Source organism: Coloeus monedula, assembly GCF_965178545.1.
Source record: "Coloeus monedula genome assembly, chromosome: 37".
NCBI classification, from domain to species: Eukaryota; Metazoa; Chordata; class Aves; order Passeriformes; family Corvidae; genus Coloeus; species Coloeus monedula.
Genome location: NC_138817.1, coordinates 785,311 through 798,519, shown reverse-complemented (window position 1 = coordinate 798,519; position 13,209 = coordinate 785,311). Strand labels below are relative to the sequence as shown.

General features: G+C 53.5%; 1 protein-coding gene and 1 pseudogene across 2 annotated transcripts; both read left to right on the top strand.

Moving 5' to 3' along the window:
- Positions 1 to 951, top strand: LOC309584172 (olfactory receptor 14J1-like; annotated as a pseudogene). The gene has a single exon. The product of its transcript is annotated as an olfactory receptor 14J1-like (transcript).
- Positions 952 to 7,632: 6,681 nt separating this feature from the next.
- On the top strand, positions 7,633 to 11,023 carry LOC309584171 (olfactory receptor 14J1-like; the record flags this gene model as incomplete). The annotated part of the gene is made up of 3 exons (XM_082300113.1): positions 7,633 to 7,655; positions 10,308 to 10,623; positions 10,751 to 11,023. The coding sequence occupies 3 exons, from the start codon at positions 7,633 to 7,635 to the stop codon at positions 11,021 to 11,023; spliced, it is 612 nt and encodes a 203-aa protein (XP_082156239.1).
- Positions 11,024 to 13,209: the final 2,186 nt, after the last annotated feature.

Genomic DNA, 13,209 nt, shown 5'->3' with positions numbered 1-13,209 from the left:
ATGAACAGGTGCCCATGGCCAGACACAGCAGTGTCCAACAGCAGCTCCATCAGCCCCTTCCTCCTGCTGCCATTGGCAGACACGCGGCAGCTGCAGCTCCTGCACTTCTGCCTCTTCCTGGGCATCTCCCTGGCTGCCCTCCTGGGCAACGGCCTCATCATCAGCGCCGGAGCCTGCGGCCAGCACCTGCACAGCCCCATGTTCTTCTTCCTGCTCAGCCCTCACCGACCTGGGCTCCATCTGCACCACTGTCCCCAAAGCCATGCACAATTCCCTCTGGGGCACCAGGCACGTCTCCTACACAGGATGTGCTGCTCAGGTGTTTCTGATTGTCTTCTTTCTTGGAACAGAGGATTTCCTCCTCACCATCATGTGCTACGAGCGCTACGTGTCCATCTGCAAAGCCCTGCACTACGGGACCCTCCTGGGCAGCAGAGCTTGTGCCCACATGGCAGCAGCTGCCTGGGCCAGTGCCTTTCTCAATGCTCTGCTGCACACGGCCAATACATTTTCCCTGCCCCTGTGCCAGGGCAATGCCCTGGGCCAGTTCTTCTGTGAAATCCCACACATCCTCAGGCTCTCCTGCTCAGACACATACCTGAGGGAATTTGGGCTTCTTGCTTTTAGTACTTTTCCTTTTTTGGGTTGTTTTGTGTTCATGCTTTTCTCCTATGTGCAGATCTCCAGGGCCGTGCTGAGGATCCCCTCTGAGCAGGGCCGGCACAAAGCCTTTTCCACGTGCCTCCCTCACCTGGCCGTGCTCTCTCTGTTTATCAGCACTGGCACATTGCTCACCTGAAGCCCCCCTCCACCTCGTCCCCATCCCTGGATGTGCCAGTTCTGTGCTCGGTGGTGCCTCCAGCCCTGAAGCCCCTCATCTACAGCCTGAGGAACCAGGAGCTCAAGGATGCCCTGAGGAAAATGATGACTGTATCTTTTCAGAAGGAATAAACTCTCTCTTTTCTTCTCCAGAACCTTCAGAATGTAACTCTTTACAATCTCAGCTGGTTTTTTCCTATTTGTCCATTTCTTAATCGGTGCCTTCTTTTCTTCTTTTTCTCGTGTTATGCTATTTTTTATAAAACCCTGTAGTACTGCTCTTAGCATTTCTACATGAACATCTGCCTTTCTTTGAAAACACAAAGACTTTCAGGAGGCTTCTTCCCTGTGCATTTGAATAAAAATGAGGGTCTGCCCTGACTTGTGTGTCCAAGGTTTGTTCCTCAGCCCTTCTCTGGCTCTGCAGGGACAGTGCCTGTGGGCACAGCTGGAGGGAAGAGACTCCCAGCACAGCAGCACAGCCAGGGACAATGGCCCAGCCTCTTCCCACCTCTGCTCTTCCCAGCCCATGGAACCCAGTGTCCATTGTGACACAGCGGGGCCTCATGGAACCCAGAACATCTTTGTGACGCAATGGAATCTCATGGATCCAAGGGCCAGTTGTTATAGAGAGGGGCCTCATGGAACACCAGGGCCACAAAAACATTGCCAGGCCTAGTAGAAAGAAGGCACCTGGGGGAGGGCACTTGGACACTGTCTCTTGCAGCAGACTCTGGGTCTGGGGCATCACTTGGCATCGTGTGCAGTCCTGTGGAGCAAGGCCTCAGGAATAATTTTGGGAGCATTTTGGGAGGTCTTTGATGGATTATGACACCTCCTCAGCTGCCTCTCATGTGAATGTCCCATGGATATGGCCTTTCCAGTGTTGGAGGTTTCACAGCTGGGCCAGTTTGTGTAAGGGAGGATGGGTGTTCAGTGCCTCTGACCAGAGGTAGCACCACAGACCTGAAAGCTCCTCGTCCCCCCTCAGTGGCAGGGGAGTCTGTGTAAACCTGGCCTCTGTGGACTGTGGTCTCCTCCCCCCCAAACCCAGCCAGGCATAATTTTGCGCTGTTTGGTTTTCTTGTGGATGCGTTCTTTTCCCTCAGCCTTGATTACTTCTGCCTAGAACCTGAGATGATTGCACAATAGTGTCCCCTTTATCTTAGCTCTGTGACTGAACTCCCAGTCCAAAGTGCCAGTCAGGCATCTTCAAGGAGGGGTGGGCTTCTGTGGCTGTAGCTTCTTGATACAGTTTTTGCTAGAATGGGCAAAACTCCTTCATAGCAATGTTTAAGGCATGAACCATTTCAGTCCCTGACAACTTTATGCCTTGGTTCCATGAGGTTCCATAACCTCACTATGGACTCAGTCTTGAGCTGCATTAGGCCCCGCTCTGTCCCACTGGATGCTTAATTGCATGAGGTTCCATTTGGTGGCTGTGGTCTCCTGGTTCCATGAGGCTCCGCTGTGGCACGTTGGCGCCTTGGTCCATGAGATTCCATAGAATCACAATGGACTCCTGTGTTCACATAGGCCCTGCGGTGTCACATCAGAGCCTTGGTTCCATGAGTGGAAGAACCCACCTTTTGGCATGCTCAAAGCGTATCTGCTACGTCGCAAGTGTGCGGGTTATGAACAGCGAGCAATGCTTTTCTGCAGTCTTCATTTGCATTTACAAAGCAAGCTGCTGCAACAGAATAGCTCTGGCCTCATCGTTACCGGCTCTCCGGGAGAGCGTGGCTTGCATTCTGTCCAGGAACTGTACAAATAACTCCGCCGGGCCCTGTAAGATCTTAGCAGGAGACACGTTAGCATCAATACCCATCCCCGAGAGTCGCCGCAGGGCTTGCAGGGCTAGGCGGGTGATGATATCATATACGTCACGCGGATAGCCTGTCTGCGCTGTAGGGACTGCATACGGACCCTCTCCGGTCAGCTGTGCGGCAACGATGGGTGGATTTCTGTCTCGCAGCACTTCCGCCTGGGTAGTACACAGCTCACGGTAGTCGGTGAGCCAGCCTGCAAACTGCGTCACTGTCAAGATCATTCTCATTATGCTTTTGCAATCATTAGGTACGAGGACGTACGTGGCACTTATGGACTCTAGGTAAGTTAGGACGTGACAGGAGGAGACGCCGCTTTCCTTTACTAGCGTCCTCAGTTCTTTGATTACTTTATAGTCTAGTTCCCTGTAGGCCGGGCGTTGCTTTGGCGCATATATAACCGGACAGGCAGTAACGACTGCCAGGTCACCCTCCTCCATTACGGCTTCCCCACACTTCCACCACTGCTGGCTTACAACATCATCATTCTGGGCAGGAAGGGAGTCCGATGCTTGCTCACGGTCTGGGAGTTCTGCGCTGAGGAGGCCAACTGTGTAGGGATTTTTTTATCGAGTAAAGCAATTCCCTAGGGGATGGGTTAATCTCGGGGTAGCCAGATTCATCGGATACAAGTCCTGGTGGCGCTGAGGGCTCAGGGGAATCAGCTTCTGAGGCCGCGTAATGGCCAACATCCGCGCAACTTCACTTAAAGTCCGCCACAGTCGTTTCCCAAGAAGCGAGGTGCCTGCAAGCTTCAGCATCGCTGTCCCGGGCGATCTCAAAAAGTCTCTGCCCTACCGCTTGCCAGGCTTCTGATTGAAGGGGCCCACTGAAGGGAAAATCTCTAACGTGATTGGACACCCCGTCCAGCAGGGTGCTTAATTTCACATCAGCAATATCAGTAGTTTGCCGATGTAGGAGCCGCCATACAGGTCCAATCTCCTTCTTTGGTCCAGGGATACTCCACCTCCCATATTACTTCCACTGGTTACTCACCTGATAGGTGAGGTGCGCGCACTTGGATTCCTTGAGTTCCTTCCCCGAACTCTTCCTGGTCAACCAATTCCTAACACAGCGGATATCGCTACCGGAGCGATGCACACCCTTCACCGCTTTTATTGGTCCCGATTCGGGCCAGCCATTTGCAGCAATGGGGAACAAAGACAACAGACCCCCTTGTATGTCCCAAGAAGATCCCTTTATTTCCAAAAATCACCCCCTCTTTATACCCACCCTCTCAACTGAAACCAAACTGAAGAACCATAACAGAACTTAACAGCAGAAGGGCACCCATTGGCTGGCACAGCTGCCGTGCTGCGGGCCACACGTCCTATCAGCCAATCAGCTTCCTGCTCATATGCTGTGCACACCTTCCTCCAGCCAATCACAGTCCCTCTGCCAACTGTCACTCAACCGACTCTCTCCTCACTCGCAGCTGCCTCTCACCCCTCACCCAACTTCCAACCGCCCAGCCCGCAGAGGGTCCTTTCCCACAGGGCCTTCTGCTGAGCATAAGCCTCAACCACTTCAACAAATGTAATCCCATATTCCACAGCTGTGCTCTCTTTGGTTCCATGAAGCTCCGTTGAGTCACAGTAGAGCCCTGGTTCCACTGGGTTCCAGAACTCCACTGTGGTCTCTTTTATTCCATGAGGCCTCGCTGTGTCAAATCCGAGCCTTGGTTCCATGAGGTTCCAATACCTCACTGTGGTCTCCTGAGCTGTGTTATGCCCTGCTGAAACATATTGGAGGCTTGGTTCCATGGGATTCCACAGCCTCAGAATGGTCTCGTGCGTTCTGTGAGGCCCTGCTTTGTCCCTATAGAGCCTTGGTTCCATGGGTTTCTAAAACCTCACTGTGGACTATTGGGTTCCACGAGGAGCCGCTGGTGTCCCACCGCAGCCTTGGTTCCGTGAGGTTCTATACAGTGGTTATGGTATCCTGGGTTCTGTGAGGCCACGCTGTGTCATTTTAAGGCTTTTTTCCATGAAGTTCCATAACCTCACTGTGGTCTCCTGAGCTCCATTAGGCCCTCTCGTGGCATAGTAGAGCCATGGTTCCATGAGGTTCCATAACCTTTCTCTGGTCCCCAGGGGACTCCTCTCTCCCTGCTCCTCTGCGCCTCAGCAGCACCGGATCCCGCACTAAACAACGGCCCCCGATCACCCCTTTATATGGGCATGGGAGCCCCGCGCCCCATGGCATCAGCCAATGGATGCCGAGGTACAAATAATGAGGGGCGGAGCAAAGAAGATTAGAAAGAAACACGGTTGGCCGAGAGGGTGCAGGTTCTGAGAGGGATGGGGTGGGCGTGGCTTCAGGCAGGGGCGGGGCCAGGAATGGGGTGGGGGAGGGGTTGCACTGAAACCATAATTTGGGCTGGATTAGGCTGAGAGGGGGCTGGGGGCAGGGCTGAGGGTGGGCTTAGAGCTGGGACTGGGGTCAGGGCTAAAGGTGTGTAGTGGTTTGGTCCAAAATACTCATTACTGTTTACCTTCTGTGAGAGAAGAATTAGGAGAAATGCAAAGCAGGCACCAAACTTGAAAGAATATAAACAAGTTTATGAACAGACCTAAAAGAAGAAAAAAAATCATACCACACCTTCAGAATACTTCTCCTCCCCCCCACCCCCCACCTTGCTCCCTTCTCCCACTGACAATGTAAAAAGACGACCCTTGAGATGTTCACTCTGTTTACCACTTCCATAATAACCTTATTCAGTCCATTTAGGAAGAGGAGTCTCTCTTGCCCATGCTATGAAAACATTATCACAACGAGACAGCCGCCCAGGTTGGTTCTCTGCTCTCATCATTGAGAGTCCCCTCCCACGACCTGCAGCTTTTCCCACAACTGCTTTCGAGGGTCCAATCTTGAGCTACTGGGGTGCAATTTTACGGTTGAGCCGTCCAGAAATAAAAGTTCTCTTCACCCATATCTGGGAGCATTTCATCTCTAAGATCAGAGGCCCTTCTCCTTGCCTGGGAGCAAAGGGTATTCCTCATCTTCATCTCTAGGACTATCTCTGGGAGCATCTCTAGGAACTGAGGTCTTCTCCTTTTCCATTTGGAGCAAAAGTCCTCATCGCTTCCATCTCTCCCTATTCAAACTTCTCATGAAATTACAGCTGCTTCAGCATCTGCCTATCTCAGCGCAGGTGCTTTTGCTGTCAAGCACAAGTTGAATGCTCCACCCCCCATGCCTTCATGAAATTACAACGGGTGCTCTGATACATCATAGCTTTCCAACAGAATTTCAGCTTTAAGCATCTCCTCTTTCTTTTCCCTCAGGTTTTCAGCTCTTCACAGCACTAAAAGAGTTAATGTCACCCAGCACTGGAAAGGAGAGAGGGCTCTGCCTGGGCTTTGTCTATTCTTACGTGTGGATCTCGGAGGCGGTCACAGAGCTAAATGTGGGACTGGAGTGTGGACTGGGGCTGGTGTTGAGGCTGGAGTTAGGACTAAATTTGGCACTGGGGTTGGGGTTAGAGTTGGAATTGGGGCTGGGTTTGGAGTTAGAGCTGAACGTGGGACTTGGGATAACGCTGGAGGCTGGGGCAGGGGCTGGAATTGCAGCCGGGATTGCAGCTGGGGCTAAACGTGGGATTTGGTTTGGGGCTGAGGGTTAAGGAAGGGGCTGGGATTGGGGTTGGGGTGTTGGGGGTCTCCTCCCCCGCCGTGTAGCCCTGGGAGAGGGGCCCTGGGCGGGAGGCACGTGGTTTCCCTGCCCCTGCTCATCCTCGTTCCCCATTGGTTGGTTTGTGTTCCCCTGCGCGGGCAGAAGGACCCTTGGTCCCGTGACTGGGAGAGTTCCTCTGCAGAGCTCCGGCCATGCAGCTGGAGAAATAAACATCTCTGAAACAGCTATCAAGAATCTGTCTGTCCATATATATTTCCTTTCCACGGGACTCCTGGTTTGATATATGCATGTTGCAGTATCCCCACTGCAACATAATGGTGGGGAATTGTGAGCAGAACGATCCCCGATCCCTAAGCGACTGATTTGTGTGAGTAAACCCTGGAAACTTTGGATTCTTCTTCTTGGTTTTGGTATGTGCTGTATGAATCTTTCTGACCATTCTGTCCCAATTCACAAGCACCCCTCTGACCTCCAGAGGGGCCTACACATCCTTCAGGAGACAGACGACCCTATTGGAGATTGGCTTAAGGGTCTGGGTATCACCGGATGGCTGCGTACCTTGGTAGTAGAAGGCTGATGATTGCTATTTGGAGTTATTTTAGGTTTAAAAATACTTGGGTGTATATTTTTTGCCTTAAAGCGGGGCTGCGAAAAATCATCGACCAGGCCTGGGTTGCCCAAAAAGAAAACAGGGGATGTGTAGAGGGATTCCTTGTGGAATATAGGATACCCCAGGAGGGCTTGGGCATCCCAGGGCTGTTGCACAAGTACCCCTGACGGGGCCTCAGGCTGAAAACAGGCTTGCAAGGCACCTGCTAGCTGGCAGCCTTGAACAGCCTTGGGAAGGGGTATACAGTGGTCAGCTCCCCCGCTGCTTCGAGGCTGTCTTGTGGGAATAGGGCGTGAATCTTTGCAAAGTATAACTTGGTGGAAGTAAACAAGAAACTGGAGCATGATGCTCAAATCGTACCAGTGTTCGTGTCATGACTCTGGCTGGATTCCCCTGCTCCGGGGACACCCCCCTGCTACAGCCATCCACCATCACCACAGCTCCATGGGCTCCTTTCCATGCCCCCAGCCCTGGCCACAGGACCTTGAGCTGGTTGCCATGGCAGCCGACTCTGGCCCAGGGCTCTGTGCCCGTGTCCATGGCAGCAGTGCCCGGCCACGGGCCCTGAGTGCAGGTGACCGTGCCAATGCCCATGGCAGCGGGGCCAAGCGTTGGTGTCCGTGGCACCAAAGTGAGGAACGGGTCCCTGTGGCCGCTGCCGTGGCACCTGAGGGCATCAGCGAGTGTCACTGCAATTGTAGCTGGCACCAGCCCCGGCACCGCTCTGTCCTGAGGGCTGCCATGGCAGCCGAGGGCAGCCACAGGTCTGTGTGCAAGTGGCCACGGACCCTGACAGCAGCAATGGGGCCTGGGGGGCTTTCCAAGGGAACTGGAACTGCTGAGGGTTGCCATGGCATCCAACCCCTGTGGTGGGGGTCAGTGTCCATGGCCACAGCATCGGTCAGTGTCCATGACCACAGTCCCTTGCAATGGCCCAGTGCAGGTTGGGATGATAATCCACCCGCACAGCTGGCCCAGGGCACGCCTGGAGTGGTCTTGGTGGCACCTTGGGCTTGGCACACTTTGAGGAGGGTGCCTGTTTTCAGTGGGGAAACTTAGGAATTTTAGATTCTTTAAAAAAAATGAAAGAAACCCCTGCTTGGCTGAGTGCAGCCAGTTCTCCAAGCAAAGCAGGTCCCAGGTGAGTGAGGAGAGACAGGATGGGGTTGGGGATGTGGAGCAGCGTTGTCCACACTGGGCCAGACCTCAAGGCACAGCTTCTGTGACCAGGCCATGCCTCCTGAGGAGAGACCTTGCATCAATATTGATCACAGAATGCTGCAATCACCTCTTCTCTAAAGAGAACAGCAATGAGATACACCCTTTAACATAAGAGTATGTATTTATTGGAAGCTCTTTGAAATATTTCTCCACAACTGCAGTAGGAAACTTTCCTAATGAACTGCACTCGAGCAGAGGGAAATCAAGGCTGAGCCGTGGTTTGTCAGGACTTGCTTGATCCTAATGAGCCCCGTGGTGCATTTGATGCTGAGCCCTGGAACCTCAGGGCCTTAAAGGAGATTGCACAAGCCCTTCAAGAGTCAAAATCAGGGGAAGCACCCCAAAGTGTCTTGAGGCATTAATGGGTCCCACTGAGGTCCATGACCAATACAGGCTCTTCATGGACACCTTAGAGGAGAGAACTGGAGGCCAGGATTGCACAAAAACCTCTCAGAGACTCAGTGTGGGAAGGAAAATACAGAGCACCTTAAAATCCTTCAGTACCTCAGAGCATTAATGAGCCCCACTGAGTGTCAAAACAAAGCTCTCAAGGGACTCATTAAAGCAGATAATTGGAGGCCTTGATTGCACAAACCTCTCATAGTGTTGGTATCAAAAGGGAAGCACCAAGTACTTAATATAATGGAAGTTCCCTGAAGCATTAATGAGCTCCACTGAGTGTTGTTACTGACAAAGGCTTTCCAGGGACTAATTAAAGCAGATAATTGGAGGCCAGGATTGCACAAGGCTCTCAGACACTCTCAGGCAAAAGCCAAAGCCAAAGTCCTTTGGAAAACCTGCAATCCCTGGGAGCATTCAGGAGCCCCCAGGGCCATTCCTGACCAAGGCTCCCCAGGGACTCCTTCCAGCAGATCCCTGAGGCCACTGGGATGTGGGGGGATGCTGAGGGCAGGACAAGGGGGGTGACAATGCCCAGCCTTGCTGGGGCTGTGCCCAGGAGGCCCCAGGGCCTCAGGACAAGGTGTCTCCTCCCAGCCCTTGGTGGCACAGAGGCTGCTGTGCCCCAGGGCACCAAGACTTGGCTTCTCTTTGTCCCCACCTGTCATCCCTGCCTCCAGTTCTCTGCTCTGACCAGAGCCTGGGGACACTTTCTCAGTCGTGTCCCTCACTGGGACCCATTAACGGTATCAGGAATTTTGGAGTTTGAATCTGACTCAGAATTCTTGAGAGGTTTCTGCCAGTCCCTGTCAGGGACTGATGTTCAAGGCCTCAGCACCAAGCCCTGAGAGGTTCATTACACTCCTTGTGCTGCGTCTGCGCGGCTGTGGGGCTGTGGGCAAAGCAGTCCATGGGAAAGGGGAAGGAGCTGAGCCTCCCTCCCTGAGATACCATCGTGGGTACACCCAGAGCTCCCCTCACGGTGTCCTTCCAAGCTCTGAGCTGCCCTCCTGGGTGCAAATCTGTGCCAGAGCCTCTCCAAGTCCCCTGAATGTCCCCCAGGGAAGTGCAGACATGCCACAGCTGAGGAAATGCTGCTGGGTTTGCCAAGGGCAGCGTGAGTGTCCCTGGCAGAAGGGGGTGCTGAGCCCTTGCTCAGAGACCTTTAGAGAGGGTGAGACATTCAGGGATGCCTCTGCTCTGGGCAGGGTCTGGTTTATCCCAGGGTGAGCCGGGAGTGTGATTGTGCTCTGCCTGCAGCCAAAGGGCCAAGCCCAGGCCAGCTGGGGACAAGCCCATGCAGCCCCTCAGCTTGCCCTGAGCCACAGGGAATCCTTTGCCTCTCACCTCTCTCAGTGGCAAATGTGGAGTGCAGCAGAAATGCTGGGGATTTCTGACCTCAGAGAATCAGGAATGATGTGTGGGTAGGAAAACATTTCCAAAAACTCACTCCTGCATCCCTGTCCTGTGGAACTGAGAGTAAAACTGCTACCAAGCCTTTCTAGGAGGGATTGCACTGACAAATCCTGACTCTCCAGCCTTGTCCCTCTGCCACACGGCCACAAACCCAGGGCAGCGGGGCAGGGATGGCTCCTCGAGAGCCCCCACGCTCAGGCCTGGCTGCTCCTGGCACACTCACACAGCACAAGTGGAGCTCAGGCAGGGAACTGGCTGAAGGTTTTCCCAGAGCAGGAACAAGGGTGGGGCAGTCTCAGCGGGACAGTGTGCAGGGAATGGCACAGGTTTGGCTCCAAGCAGCCTGTCCTGACTTGTCACTGTCCTTTCTCCATGAACAGGTGCCCATGGCCAGACACAGCAGTGTCCAACAGCAGCTCCATCAGCCCCTTCCTCCTGCTGCCATTGGCAGACACGCGGCAGCTGCAGCTCCTGCACTTCTGCCTCTTCCTGGGCATCTCCCTGGCTGCCCTCCTGGGCAACGGCCTCATCATCAGCGCCGGAGCCTGCGGCCAGCACCTGCACAGCCCCATGTTCTTCTTCCTGCTCAGCCTGGCCCTCACCGACCTGGGCTCCAGCTGCACCACTGTCCCCAAAGCCATGCACAATTCCCTCTGGGGCACCAGGCACGTCTCCTACACAGCATGTGCTGCTCAGGTGTTTCTGATTGTCTTCTTTCTTGGAACAGAGGATTTCCTCCTCACCATCATGTGCTACGAGCGCTACGTGTCCATCTGCAAAGCCCTGCACTTGTTTTGTGTTCATGCTTTTCTCCTATGTGCAGATCTCCAGGGCCATGCTGAGGATCCCCTCTGAGCAGGGCCGGCACAAAGCCTTTTCCACGTGCCTCCCTCACCTGGCCGTGCTCTCTCTGTTTATCAGCACGGGCACATTTGCTCACCTGAAGCCCCCCTCCATCTCGTCCCCATCACTGGATGTGTCAGTTCTGTACTTGGTGGTGCCTCCAGCCCTGAATCCCCTCATCTACAGCCTGAGGAACCAGGAGCTCAAGGATGCCCTGAGGAAAATGATGACTGTATCTTTTCAGAAGGAATAAACTCTCTCTTTTCTGCTCCAGAACCTTCAGAATGTAACTCTTTACAATCTCAGCTTTCTTTTTTCCTATTTGTCCATTTCTTCATTGGTGCCTTCTTTTCTTCTTTTTCTCGTGTTATGCTATTTTTTATAAAACCCTGTAGTACTGCTCTTAGCATTTCTACATGAACATCTGCCTTTCTTTGAAAACACAAAGACTTCCAGGAGGCTTCTTCCCTGTGCATTTGAATAAAAATGAGGGTCTGCCCTGACTTGTGTGTCCAAGGTTTGTTCCTCAGCCCTTCTCTGGCTCTGCAGGGACAGTGCCTGTGGGCACAGCTGGAGGGAAGAGACTCCCAGCACAGCAGCACAGCCAGGGACAATGGCCCAGCCTCTTCCCACCTCTGCTCTTCCCAGCCCATGGAACCCAGTGTCCATTGTGACACAGCGGGGCCTCATGGAACCCAGAACATCTTTGTGACGCAATGGAATCTCATGGATCCAAGGGCCAATTGTTATAGAGAGGGGCCTCATGGAACACCAGGGCCACAAAAACATTGCCAGGCCTAGTAGAAAGAAGGCGCCTGGGGGAGGGCACTTGGACACTGTCTCTTGCAGCAGACTCTGGGTCTGGGGCATCACTTGGCATCGTGTGCAGTCCTGTGGAGCAAGGCCTCAGGAATAATTTTGGGAGCACTTTGGGAGGTCTTTGATGGATTATGACACCTCCTCAGCTGCCTCTCATGTGAATGTCCCGTGGATATGGCCTTTCCAGTGTTGGAGGTTTCACAGCTGGGCCAGTTTGTGTAAGGGAGGATGGGTGTTCAGTGCCTCTGACCAGAGGTAGCACCACAGACCTGAAAGCTCCTCATCCCCCCTCAGTGGCAGGGGAGTCTGTGTAAACCTGGCCTCTGTGGACTGTGGTCTCCTCCCCCCCAAACCCAGCCAGGCATAAGTTTTTGCTAGAATAGGCAAAACTCCTTCATAACAATGTTTAAGGCATGAACCATTTCAGTCCCTGACAACTTTATGCCTTGGTTCCATGAGGTTCCATAACCTCACTATGGACTCAGTCTTGAGCTGCATTAGGCCCCGCTCTGTCCCACTGGATGCTTAATTGCATGAGGTTCCATTTGGTGGCTGTGGTCTCCTGGTTCCATGAGGCTCCGCTGTGGCACGTTGGCGCCTTGGTCCATGAGATTCCATAGAGTCACAATGGACTCCTGTGTTCACATAGGCCCCGCGGTGTCACATCAGAGCCTTGGTTCCATGAGTGGAAGAACCCACCTTTTGGCATGCTCTAAGCGTATCTGCTACGTCGCAAGTGTGCGGGTTATGAACAGCGAGCAATGCTTTTCTGCAGTCTTCATTTGCATTTACAAAGCAAGCTGCTGCAACAGAATAGCTCTGGCCTCATCGTTACCGGCTCTCCGGGAGAGCGTGGCTTGCATTCTGTCCAGGAACTGTACAAATAACTCCGCCGGGCCCTGTAAGATCTTAGCAGGAGACACGTTAGCATCAATACCCATCCCCGAGAGTCGCCGCAGGGCTTGCCGGGCTAGGCGGGTGATGATATCATATACGTCACGCGGATAGCCTGTCTGCGCTGTAGGGACTGCGTACGGACCCTCTCCGGTCAGCTGTGCGGCAACGATGGGTGGATTTCTGTCTCGCAGCACTTCCGCCTGGGTAGTACACAGCTCACGGTAGTCGGTGAGCCAGCCTGCAAACTGCGTCACTGTCAAGATCATTCTCATTATGCTTTTGCAATCATTAGGTACGAGGACGTACGTGGCACTTATGGACTCTAGGTAAGTTAGGACGTGACAGGAGGAGACGCCGCTTTCCTTTACTAGCGTCCTCAGTTCTTTGATTACTTTATAGTCTAGTTCCCTGTAGGCTGGGCGTTGCTTTGGCGCATATATAACCGGACAGGCAGTAACGACTGCCAGGTCACCCTCCTCCATTACGGCTTCCCCACACTTCCACCACTGCTGGCTTACAACGTCATCATTCTGGGCAGGAAGGGAGTCCGATGCTTGCTCACGGTCTGGGAGTTCTGCGCTGAGGAGGCCAACTGTGTAGGGATTTTTTTATCGAGTAAAGCAATTCCCTAGGGGATGGGTTAATCTCGGGGTAGCCAGATTCATCGGATACAAGTCCTGGTGGCGCTGAGGGCTCAGGGGAATCAGCTTCTGAGGCCGCGTA